At 40.4% G+C, this 13,117-nt stretch overlaps 1 protein-coding gene across 1 annotated transcript; it reads right to left on the bottom strand.

Annotated features, from left to right (window-relative positions):
• Positions 1–8,561: 8,561 nt before the first annotated feature.
• LOC121441097 (dual specificity phosphatase 21-like) lies at positions 8,562–9,131 on the bottom strand. The gene has a single exon (XM_041642227.1). The coding sequence runs from the start codon at positions 9,129–9,131 to the stop codon at positions 8,562–8,564; it is 570 nt and encodes a 189-aa protein (XP_041498161.1).
• Between the last annotated feature and the right edge of the window lie 3,986 nt (positions 9,132–13,117).

The raw sequence follows: 13,117 nt of genomic DNA, 5'->3' as shown, positions 1-13,117 counted from the left end.
TTGAATTCTTTTTCAGCATCTAATGAAATGATCATATGTTTTTTTCTTTCAGTGTATTTATATGATGGATTACATTGATAGATTTTTCGTATGTTGAACCAGCCCTGCATCACTGGGATGAAGCCTACTTGATCATAATGGATTATTTTTCTAATGTGTTCTTGGATTCGGTTTGCCAGTATTTTGTTGAGGATTTTTGCGTCGATGTTCATGAGTGAGATTGGCCTGTAATTCTCTTTTTTGGTTGAGTCTTTGTGTGGTTTTTGTATCAGAGTAACTGTAGCTTCATAAAAGGAATTTGGCAATGACTCTTCCATTTCTATATTGTGAAATACATTAAGGAGTATAGGTATTAGGTCTTCTTGGAAGTTCTGGTAGAATTCCGCATTGAAACCATCTGGTCCTGGGCTTTTTTTTGTAGGGAGGTTTTTGGTAACAGCTTCTAATTTTTCATGACTAACAGGTCTATTTAGATTGTTCACCTGGTCCTGGTTTAACTTTGGTATATGTTGTTTATCTAGAAAAGTGTCCATTTATTTTGCATTTTCCAGTTTTGTCGCATATAGGCTTTTGTAGTAAGATCTAATGATTCTCTGAATTTCCTCTGTGTCTGTGGTTATGTACCCCTTTTCATTTCTGATCTTATTAATTTGCATATTCTCTCTCTGCCGTTTGATTAGTTTGGGTAGGGGTTTATCCATCTTGTTGATTTTCTCCAGGAACCAGCATTTTGTTTCATTGATTCTTTGGATTGTTTTCTGTGTTTCTATTTTGTTGATTTCAGCCCTCAGTTTGATTATTTCCAGTCTTCTACTCCTCCTAGGTGAGTCTGCTTCTTTTTTTTCCTAGAGCTTTCAGGTGGGCTGTTAAGTGTCCAATGTGTGCTTTCTCTGTTTTCTTTAAGTGGGCACTTAGTACTGTGAACTTTCCTCTTAGGACTGCTTTTATAGTGTCCCATAAGTTTGAGTATGTTGTTTCTTTATTTTCATTGAATTCAAGGAAGACTTTAATTTCTTTCTTTATTTCTTCCTTAATCCAGGTGTGGTTCAGTAGTTGACTGTTCAGTTTCCATGAGTTTGTAGGCTTTCTGGGGGTAGCATTGTTGTTTACTTCTAACTTTAATCCATGGTGATCTGGTAAGACACAGGTGGTTACTAATTTTTTGTGTGTGTGTCTGTGGAAGTTTGCTTTGTTACCGAGTATGTGGTCAATTTTCGAGAAGGTTCCATGAGCTGCAGAGAAGAAGGTATATTCTTTCCTATTTGGGTGGAATGTTCTATAGATGTCTGTGAAGTCCATTTGATTCATTACCTCCAATAATTTTCTTATTTCTCTGTTAGGTTTCTGTCTGATTGACCTGTCTATTGGAAAAAGATGAGTGTTTAAGTCTCCTACTATTAGTGTGTGTGGTTTGATGGCTGCCTTGAGTTTTAGTAATGTTTCTTTTATGTATGTGGGTGCTTTTATATTAGGGGCATAGATATTCAGGATTGAGACTTCATCCTGATGAATTGTTCCTGTTATGTAAGTATAAAATGTCCCTCTCCATCTCTTCTGATTGATTTAAGTTTGAAGTCAACTTTGTTAGAATTTAGTATGGCCACACCTGCTTGTTTCTTAGGTCCATTTGCTTGATAAGCTTTTTCCCAGCCCTTTACTCTGAGTAGGTGCCTGTCTTTGTGGTTGAGGTGTGTTTCTTGTAAACAGCAGAATGTTGGATCCTGTTTTTGTATCCAATCTCTTAGCCTGTGCCTTTTTATAGGTAAGTTGAGCCCATTGATATTAAGTGATATTAATGACCAGTGGTTGTTAACTCTGGTCACTTTTTTAGTAGTAGAGTTTGTGTGTTTCCCTTCTTTGAGTTGAATTGGTGAAGGGTCTCTAGATGTCTGAGTTATTGTGGTCACTGTTGGACTCCTTTTTTAGTGATTTTCCTTCTATTACTTTCTGTAAGGCTGGATTTGTGGCTACGTATTATTTAAATTTGTTTTTATCCTGGAAAATTTTGTTTTCTCCATTTATTGTTAACGAAAGCTTGGGTGGGTATAGTAGTCTGGGCTTGCATCCATGGTCTCTCAGTTTCTGCAGTACATCTATCCAGGACCTTCTGGCTTTCATGGTTTCCATGGAGAAGTCAGGTGTAAGTCTGATAGGTTTACCTTTATAAGTAATTTGGCCTTTTTCCTTTGCAGCTTTTAATATTCTTTCCTTATTCTGTATGCTTTGTGTTTTGATAATTATATGGCGAGCGGATGTTTTTTTTTTTTTTTTTTTGATCCAGCCTATTTGGTGTTCTGTATGCTTCTTGAACCTTCATAGGTATATCTTTCTTTAGGTTGGGAAAGCTTTCTTCTATAATTTCATTAAATATATTTTTCTGGACCATTGAGCTGCACTTCTTCTCCTCCTTCTACTCCTATTATTCTTAGTTTTGGTCTTTTTATTGTGTCCCATATTTCCTGAATGTTTTGTGATGAGAGTTTGTTGGACTTGCTGTTTTCTTTGATCAGTGGGTTTATTATCTCTATGGTATCTTCAGAATCTGAGATTCTTTCTTCTATCTCTTGTATTCTGTTGGTTATGCTTGTTTCTGTAGTGTCTATTCGTTTACCTAGATTTTCCATGTCCAGCCAGCCCTCTGTTTGTGTTTTCTTCTTTGCCTCCATTTCAGTTTTCAAGTCTTCAACTGTTTCCATTATCTGTTTGATTGTTTTTCCCTAGTTTCCTAGGGTATCATTCACTGATTTATTCAATTCTTCAAAATTTCTGTTATACTTCTCATCCATTTCTGTAAGGGCATTTTTTATATGATGTTTAAGGGCATCAATCCCTTTCATAAAGTCAATTTTTTTCTACTTTTTCTTGATTAAGGTGTTCATGCTCTCCTATTGTGAGGTCGCTGGGTTCTGGTGGTTTCTTGTTGTTTTACAGATTGTTGGGTGAATTCTTGCATTGGTGCCTGCCCATCTCTTTCTCTGAATGCTCCCCTATGGATCTTCTTTTACAGGATCAGGTGTCCTTGCCTACTGATGTACCTTCCCAGTGATGGCACTCCCCAGTGATGGCTCTCCTGGTGCTCCAGTGATGTCTCTCCTGGTGCCGAGATCAGATCTCCGTGTTGGTTGGGTAGCTTGTATACAAAGTGTCTACCTTGCTTGCTGCAGGTAGGCTATTGAAACAAAGGACCCCCCCCCGACCGGTTGCTCTCAGGATTCGGCCCCAGCGCCCGGATAGGCTGAGCTGGGTGAAGTATGTGCCCGAAGAGGGAAGGGAAGCAGAAGGGGGGAGAGTTCTGGATGCAAGCTGTGTGGGATAGGAAGAGAGAGGCAGTATGCAGGGAGTATAGGCTCTGCAGGAAGCCCAGGAAGTATATGGGGGATGATGAACGTCTGAGTTCTGTGTTCCGGGCTGCTGCCACCGGTCAGAAACTCACCCCAATGATGGCTCTCCTGGTGCCAAGATCAGATCTCCATGCTGGTTGGGTAGTTTGTAGACAAAGCACCTACCTTGCTTGCTGCAGGCAGGCTATTGAAACAAAGGAACTCTCGCCTGCCTGGTTGCCCTCAGGATTCGGCCCCAGCACCCAAACAGGCTGAGCTGGAGGAAGTTATGTGCCCGAAGAGGGAAGGCTGTGATTGGCATCTTAATAAGAAGAGAAAAAACTTGAACACAGATATACACAGAAGGGGGATGTATGTAACGACATAAGAAAGATAGCATGTGACAAAGCAGAAATTGAAATGAAGAATTAAAGTAATGTCTGCCAAGATCATCATTAGCAAGGAACAGACAAGGAAAGACTCTCCAGTACAGGTTTCACAGGGAGTATATCCCTGCTAACATCCTGATTTATGACTGTTTACCTTCAGGAAATAAATTACTGTTGCTTAAGGCACACCTTTTTAAAATTTTCTTATTGCATTTTCTAGGATTATAGTATAAAACCTCATATCTTCGTATAGAATATCCTGACATAGAATCCTGATATCCTCATAGCTTGATATAGGATTGATCAATATAATTGTAATGCATCCACACTATGGAGCACAACATGAGAAAATCTTAGAGACCTTGTGCTGAATGAAAGAAGTTACTCTTGAGAGACCACATTTTTGTGGTTTCATTTTATGTGACATTTAGTTCAAAGCAAATCTGCATGGAAGGAAAACAGATCAGCAGTTGCCAGAGGTTAAGTTCTGTTGACTACAGAGCAGAATGATAGAAAGTTTTTGAGGCATGGAGTTCTTGTTAGCTTGGTTACAGTAGTCATTTTATCTAGATCTATGCATGTATTACAAATCCTAGCACAGTATGTTCCCAAAGAGTTCATTTCATGGGCTATTAAAGAGTTCCAAAACAAAATGCAAATCAAGACAACTTTAAGATACCATCTTACACCTGTCAGAATGGCTAAAATAAAAAAAAAAACACCAATGATAGCCTTTGCTGGAGAGGTTGTGGAGAAAGGGGTACCCTCATCCATTGCTGGTGGGAATGCAAACTTGTGCAACCACTTTGGAAAGCAGTGTGGCAGTTTCTCAGGAAATTCGGAATCAACCTACCCCTGGACCCAGCATTACCACTCTTGGGAATATACCCAAGAGATGCCCTATCATACAACAAAAGTATATGCTCAACTATGTTCATAGAAGCATTATTTGTAATAGCCAGAACCTGGAAACAACCTAGATGCCCTTCAATGGAAGAATGGATGAAGAAAGTATGGAATATATACATATTAGAGTACTACTCAGCGGTAAAAAACAAGGACTTCTTGAATTTTGCATGCAAATGGATGGAAATAGAAAACACTATCCTGAGTGAAGCAAGCCAGACCCAAAAAGAGGAACATGGGTTGTACTCACTCATATTTGGTTTCTAGCCATAAATAAAGGACACTGAGCCTATAATTAGTGATCCTAGAGAAGCTAAATAAAAAGGAGAACCCAAAGAAAAACATATAGGCATCCTCCTGAATATTAGCCTTCATTAGGTGATGAAAGGAGACAGAGACAGAGACCCACATTGGAGCACCGGACAGAAATCTCAGGGTCCAAATCAGGAGCAGAAGGAGAGAGAGCATGATCAAGGAACTCAGGACCGCAAGGGGTGCACCCACACACTGAGACAATGGGGATGTTCTATCGGGAACTCACCAAGGCCAGCTGGCCTGGGTCTGAAAAAGCCTGGGATAAAACCGGACTCTCTGAACATAATGAACAATGAGGACTACTGAGAACTCAAGAACAATGGCAATGGGTTTTTGATCCTACTGCAAGTACTGGCTTTGTGGGAGCCTAGGCAGTTTGGATGCTCACCTTACTAGACCTGGATGGAGGTGGGTGATCCTTGGACTTCCCACAGGACAGGGAACCCTGATTGCTCTTTGGGCTGACAAGGGAGGGGGACTTGATTGGGGGAGGGGGAGGGAAATGGTGGTGGGGAAGAGACAGAAATCTTTAATAAATAAATAAATAAATAAATAATAAAAAAGAGTCCCAAAACAAGCACACACACTTACACTCAAATCATTTCCTTTTCAACAATACATGCAATGAAATCCCATCTTGATTTGCTTTTTTCCGGAAAGGTTATTTGATGGGGATTCTGCCACATCAGCCCTTGTGTTCTGTGAACCTGTTTTTGTTTTTGTTTTCTGTTCACAAAGAGAAACAATCTGTCTAAAATAGTGATTTTCATTTGATGAATCCTCCCACCATGTATTTCCTTTGTGGGGATAGGAATCAGGGTGAGAACCGGTCTGGAGAGAAGGAGTTTTTAAATTTCTTTGGTCTCTAGACCCACAGGTTGGATTCATATTGGAGGAGACCACTTGTTCATTTTAGCTGCTAGTTAGTACCCAGTTGCTCAACCCCAAAATAACCACACAGAAACTGTATTAATTAAATCACTGCTTGACCCATTAGCTCTAGCTTCTTATTTGCTAACTCTTACATATTAATTTAACCCATCTCCATTGATCTGTGTATTGCCATGTGGCAGTGGCTTGCCAGGTAAAGTTTCGGTGTCTGTCTCTGGCGGGACTACATGGCTTCTCTCTGACTCCTTCTTTTCCCCAATATTCAGTTTAGTTTTCCTGCCTAGCTCTGTTCTTATTAACCAATGATAATCACAGCATACAGAGGGGATTCCCACATCAGATTCAACCTGAACATTCCTAATCTGTCTCTTTCTTTTTTTGGTTTTCATGTCTGTCTAAAATCTTCTGAAGCACAATGACTGGACCTGAATCAGAGCCCCACATAACTAGAATATTGTAACAATTTTGGATTTTAGGGCCCATTTATGGGACTTGTTCATGCATTCCTTTGCTAAGTGCTCTACCCAGATCCAGTAACTAGCAAGACTAGTTTAAAATTCTAAACTAGGCATGGGTGGATTTTGGGGAGGTGCATTTAATAAAATGAAACCTCTAGAAAGGTATTAAATCTAGGTTCCTTCTTTGGTCATGTCTGACAACATCTTAAACCAGTTTTAACACACTGGATGATTTTTTTTTGGGGGGGGAGAGTATTCTGTAAACAAAAAAGAGCTGCAGGGTTGGAGACAGGCTATGAGGAGCATGCTCACTGGTCTCTACTCTCAGTTGAAACCTAGTAGGTGCCGGGTTGTTTTGTCTTTTGAAGGACTCTATGACAGAAGGTCTGTGGTTGCTTTGAAAGAAAACTGAGACTCAGAGAGACTCCCAAAAGACAATAGAACGAAGTGTCAGTAGTTGATAGGACTGAGACATGGCCAGCAACTCCAGCCTTTTAAGTTGTGCTGGCTAGATTTATGTCAACTTGACACAGACTATAGTCATCTGAGAGGAGGGAACCTCAATTGAGAAAATGCCTCCGTAAGATTGAGTTGTGGATCAGCTTGAAGAGCATTTTCTTAATTACTGATTTATAGGGGAGGGTCCAACCCATGATGGATGGTGCCATCCCTGGATTCTATAAGAAAGCAGATTGAACAAGACATGGGGAGCACATCAGCAAACAACTCTATTCCTGCCCTGTTTGAGTTCCTGTCCTGGCTTCCTTCAGTGCTGGACTACAGTGTGGAAGTTTAAGCCTAATAAACCCTTTCCTATTCACCTTGCTCTTTGGTCATGGTGTTTTTTCGCATCAGTTGTGTCCTAACTAAGACACAAACAAGTCAAGGCCCATGAGAGGAACCTGAGGCCCAGTCAGCTCATTCTCAGCACATAATCTGAAAAGAAACTAATGTCCCTTTGGGAGGTTGCTGAGGGGGATCCCTAAGGACCTGTTGAGGCTCTGATGTCTAGTACATTACTCAAAAAACAAAACAAACCAACCAAAAAAAAAAAACCCAAACTGTATAGAGTAGAATGATTTCTTCAACAAATGCATAAATCCAATCTACAAAGTAAGAGTTGGATTACTGGAGTCAAAGGCCAGACAGGGATGGCCTGAGATTCCCAGAGGTCTCCCAGAGCCTGATGACTTAGAAACCATTTTTCAGTAGGATCTTACCTGAGATGTCATGATGTCAAAGGCTCTGACTTAGAGTCAGACTGAGAAGAATATTTACTTGTAGGGTAGTCAACCCAGGCAGGGCTCAGGATTCCAAGTCTTCTGTATGTACATGGTGCTATTGGCAAGTCTGTTTAAGCTGAGCAGCACCTGCTCTGCTGGCCCCATTCTTCCATACTCCTACCTCACACGTCTAGTCCACTGTCATCTCCTACTTCCCTACTCCTCAATCCTCACTCACACCCACTCCCTTCACCCCACCTTCCACCTCCACATTTTCCTAGCTCATAATCCAACTCTCTCCTCGTCAGAACTTCTTTCACCTCCACATGTAATCTACATAACCCAACCTTCTCCTTCCCCACATTCTATAACTTCCACATACTCCTACCTCGTAGCCCTAAACTTCTCTTCCCTCACTTTCTTTACTTCCCCACATCCGCCCATTCCACTCATTCCCACCTACTCTAACTATATTTCACAACCATAACCCTCCCACCCCTATTCTCCCCGACCTCAGAATACCCCTACCTCAAAATCCCAACACTCTTCTCTCTCTCTCCCATATTCTTACCTCACACATGTCACCCCTCATTTTCACTTCTCGAATCCTGTCTAACATCTCCAGCCTCCCAGACACACCTTCCTCCGACCCCTACCTCTGTATCTCACACCTATATCCACATCTTTCCCTACCCCATGACCTCTGTCATGTTCCTGCTTTCTGCCAGGTCCCAGTCACCTGACCTGTCCCTTAAGAGGTAAGGAACATTTCACCATCTTACATTTACTGAATTTTATTCTTTGACGATAAGACTTAGAAATATTAGAAACATTTCATCATCTTACGATTCAATTTTATTGAATATATGACAATTAAAATTTCCAATCCCTTCTCTCCCCTTTGCCCACATCCACAAGGTCTCTTTCTGGCTCGCTTTCTCTCTCTTTCTTTCTCTCTCTCTCTCTCTTTTTTTTTTTTTGTAACAAACCCAAAGTCCAAGGTCATTCCTTTGTCTTGATGTAGGAGCCAATGCAGATGTCAGGGGAGAAGTAGGTGGCTCACATTGGCTCCATTAAGTGGACCACCTTTTCATAGATGTTAGGGATCAGACCCACCGGAGAGTTGATCATGTAGACAGTATTCCTGCTAAATAGCTTGAACTCGTAATGAATAAGTTGCTCCCAAAAGCCATTGTTGGGACGGATGGTGGGGCGGCAGGTCTTGGTCCATGTGTGCGCATCCAGCAGGGTCATGGTGTGGTATTTCATGAGATAGGCAAGGCAGAACACTGCTGAGCGACTCACTCCTGCAGAGCAGTGCAGCAGCGTGCGGCCATTCCTTATATCCACACCATGGATACGATCAGCTACGGGGTCCAAAAAGTCATAAAGGTAGGAATTGGGAGCGTCACTCACCGGCACTTGCACATACTGAATGTCATCAAAGAATGTGTTCACTACTTCTGACGAGGTATTGATAATCGTGGTGATGCGGTTGTTGGACACGGTGAGTTTGTCGTTAGCGGCCATAGCATTACTGAGAAAAAGGCTGTTAGTTATTTGCGAGAGGCCATAAATGCTGTCGTGTTGGATAGTTGGATGTGGAAGGAGACAAAATGCTGTAGTCATCGTGGCGTTGGGTCAGCTGTCTCTCTGTACTAGGTTCCAGGGCACCAGCCTCTGCAGCTTTAGGATAGCATCTGCTTTGCTAAAATCTTAGGTAAACGTATGGAGGAGAGAAGTCCAAGCGCTTGGTCAGTAACCTGTCTCCTCCTCTACTACCTACGTGTCACAACGGTGACCAATCTGTGACTCTTCTCCAATGCCCAGACATCACAAAGACATAAGCCTCAGGTTTCTAGGGCAAAGGTAACTTTAGCTGCCCCCTACTAGGTGGTCATAGTCCACTTTCACTTCTCTCTCTCTCTCTCTCTCTCTCTCTCCTCTCCTCTCCTCTCCTCTCTCTCTCTCCCTCTCCTCTCTCTTCCTTCTCATTTTCTCTCTTTCCCCTCTCTTTTCTTTTTCTTCTCCTTCCTTCCTTCCTTCTTTTTGTAGTTGTTTGTATTTGAGACAAGATTTTAACATTAGCCCAGGCTGGCCCCAGCTTCCCTAGGGTTTGGGAGCCAGGCCTGCCTGCATGACCATGTCAATTTTCCAATTCCTTTCTTCATAGTGTATAGTTTATTTATTTTTTGAGACAGAGTCTCAGGTACTCCAAGGTGATCTTGAACTCATTATGTAGCCAGATGTTCTTGAACTTCTATTCTTCTGTCTTTACCTTCTGAGGACTGAGATTATAGGCTTGCATCTATTTATACAGTTCTAGGGATTGAAACCAGAGATTCACAAATGCAAAACAAACATCTGAGATACATCACCAGCCTTAGTTGTTTTTATTTTTTTTCCTTAGTTGTTTTTAAAAAGAGAAAACAATTACTTTGTTTTTTTTTGCCTTTTAAAATGTTCTAATACAACATATCTGATTTATGCTTTAGTTATTCTACCACTCTGAACATAATGCCTTTGAATGCTTCTGTTTCATTAATGTTCAAGAACAGAGTTTATACTTTCCACACAAAGTAGTAGTCTCATATTTGAAGTTGCAACGGCCTTTACCCACTGAGCCATCTCACTGGCCTATCATTACTAAAAAAGATGAAACAGCTAGTATCCTCCTCATACAAGGAAACGATAACCTCAGGCTGCAACACAGACTTCCTTCTCTCAGATGTGGTAATGAAAATTTTATATTACTTAAATTATTAGTTTCCATAAAAATAAAAAAAATATAACGCAAATGCCAAATATATATGAGAACTACTTTTTGGGATATCTCAATTTCATTAAAGTTATTTAAAAAGAGTTAGTCCAGGGCAAGATATATATGTGATAAAATATGTGTTTATCATTCAGAATGCCCTGGATTCCATCCCCAATTCCAAAAATAAACAAACAAAACAAGAATAAAATAAAAAGGCTTATTTTGAGATACAGTGTATTTTATATAGTAATAGGAAGACCTGATATAGCATTAGACTCCAGTGATTTCAAAATTATGCATTACTTAAACTTGTAAATGTAGCATAATTGACCAATATAAATTCAGGACTGTTTTTAAAGGCACTCATTACCAATATTAAACAAACTTATATTCTTTCAGTCAATATTCTGTAATGTTCTTAGTCCAAGGGATGACTATCTCAAACTTCTACTATGGGGCATTTCTTGGTTGGATGAGGAATTGACATCTTCTATATCAGTCACCTTCAGATACTTAGTGAAGAAAATGTTTAAGAACTCCTCTCTGCTTCCACTCTCAGATGTTAAGAAGCTAGGTGGGTGTGGGGGGAGGGTAAAACTGATTGCCATACAAACCTGAAGATCTGAGTTAGATACCTGGAACCATGTAAACAGTTATGTCATTGGGAGTAAAGCTGTAATCCCAGCATCCTACAGTGAGATAGAAAATAGAGATAGAAGAATGTGGTGGTTTAAATAAAAATGGCCTCCATAGGCTTATAGGGAGATGTGACCTTGTTGGAGTAGTTGTGGCTTTGTTGGAAAAGGTGTGTCATTACCGGGTAGGTTTTGAGGTCTTAGAAGCTCAAGCTTGGTTAGTGTGTGTCACTGTCACTTCCTGCTGCTTGTGGATTCAGATGTAGAACTCTCAGATGTCTATCCAGCACCATGTCTGCCTGTACACAAGGTTTCTGTCCTGCCCTGTTCCCGCAGTCATTAAGTCCCAAAGAAATCACACAGAGGTCTACATTAATTATAAACTGATTGGCCTAGTATCTCAGGCTTCTTATTAACTCACAACTTATATTAGTCCATAATTCTTGTCTGTGTTAGCCATGTGGCTTGGTACCTTTTTTGGCAAGGCATTCTCATCTTGCTTGCTCTGTGTCTGGCTTTTCTTTATCTAGGTGATGACTCCAGACAGAAACTTTCCTCCTCCCAGAATTTCCTCCTCATTGTCCTACCTGTTCTTCCTGCCTGGTAGCCCCACCTATACTTCCTGCCTAGTTACTGGCCAATCAGCATTTATTTAAAATACAAGTGACAGGGTATAGACCATTGTCCCACAGCAGCACATCACCACGATTCCTGCCAGGATGATAATGGACTAAACCTCTGACCTGTAAGCCAGGCCCAATTAAATATTTTCCTTTAAAAGAGTTGCCGTGGCCATGGTGTCTCTTCACAGCAATAAAACCCTAACTAACCAGAGAATCTGCCTGGAATTCCTGATATCCTGGAATTTTCTTTTATGTAGAACTTAGCTTTAACATTATATATGAATATATTTACATATGTGTGTTTGTAGGTTACAAAACTAGCAAGGGAATCATGAAAAGGAGGAAGAGATTTTAAGGGACTGAGAAATAGAAAAAAAATGGGAGGGGAAATTAATTGGGGAAAGAAAGTGAGCCAGGTGGAGAAGAGTTGAAGGAGAGGAAGGACAATTGGATAAGGAGGGGCATGAATGAAAACAAGGCATAATGATATATATATATATATATATATATATATATATATATATATGAAGATGGCATAATTAAACCTATTACTTTGTATATTGTGATTGCTATTCTAGGCTGTTAATTTAATTACATTTGGAATTAACTAAAATCCAAAAATAGAGGGCAAATTCATGGGGAATTTCTGCTTAATTTGAAGTGGAAGATATATTTCAAATCCAGATCTTTGAGGCAGAAAGACACACCCGTAATCCAGATTTTTTTGAGCTTGGAAAATTCATCTCTAGTCTGGGCCACATCTTTTGTTGGAAGCCCATATAAGGACATGGATGAAGGAAGCTTTTGCCTTCTGCTTGTTTGCCCTAAATTCCCTAGCAAGTTCATTATTTCACTGTAATTAGAGTCTATTTTTTGGTGTTCCAGTGTATACTGAGGGCCAGCTGACACATACAGCTTTGTGGACTGAGAAACTATTGCATTCTTGCACCTTCAGTTCATAGGCTGCCATTGTTAGATTAGCTGGACCACAACCTGTTCATCATTCTAATAATTCCCCTGCTTAGTTAGGGTTTCTATTGCTATGAAGACCATGGCAACTCTTATGAAGGAAAACATCTAATAGGGGTGACTCACTGACATATTCTGAAGTTTAGTCCATTATTATGATGTTGGGACATAGCATCATGCAGGCAAACATGGTGCTGGAGAAGTAGCTGAGAATCCTACATCTCACAGGCAACAGGAAGTAGTCTGAGACACTAGGAGTAGCTTGAGCATAGGAGACCTCAAAGCCCACCCCTACAGTGACATACTTCTTTTATCAAAGCCACACTTCCCAATAGTGTCTTTCCCTTTGGGTGCCATTTTCTTTCAAACCACCACATTCTCTCTCTCTCTCTCTCTCTCTCTCTCTCTCTCTCTCTCTCTCTTGCACACACACACACACACACACATATATACATATATATGTGTGCATATATATATATATATATATATACACACACACACACAGAGACTTTTTTCATTGTATAAATTCTATAGAGAACTCTGACTAATACGGATTTTGCTGGAAGTGTTTCTAGAACAACAGAAGTATAAGAATGAATCCTTTAAATATCTGGAACAGGCTTTTCA

This window comes from Microtus oregoni, unplaced genomic scaffold (assembly GCF_018167655.1).
Source record: "Microtus oregoni isolate MIOR12 unplaced genomic scaffold, Mior012 000073F_ref0000255, whole genome shotgun sequence".
NCBI classification, from domain to species: Eukaryota; Metazoa; Chordata; class Mammalia; order Rodentia; family Cricetidae; genus Microtus; species Microtus oregoni.
Note: the sequence above shows the minus strand (reverse complement) of the source record. Positions and strands in the feature narration are given on the sequence as shown.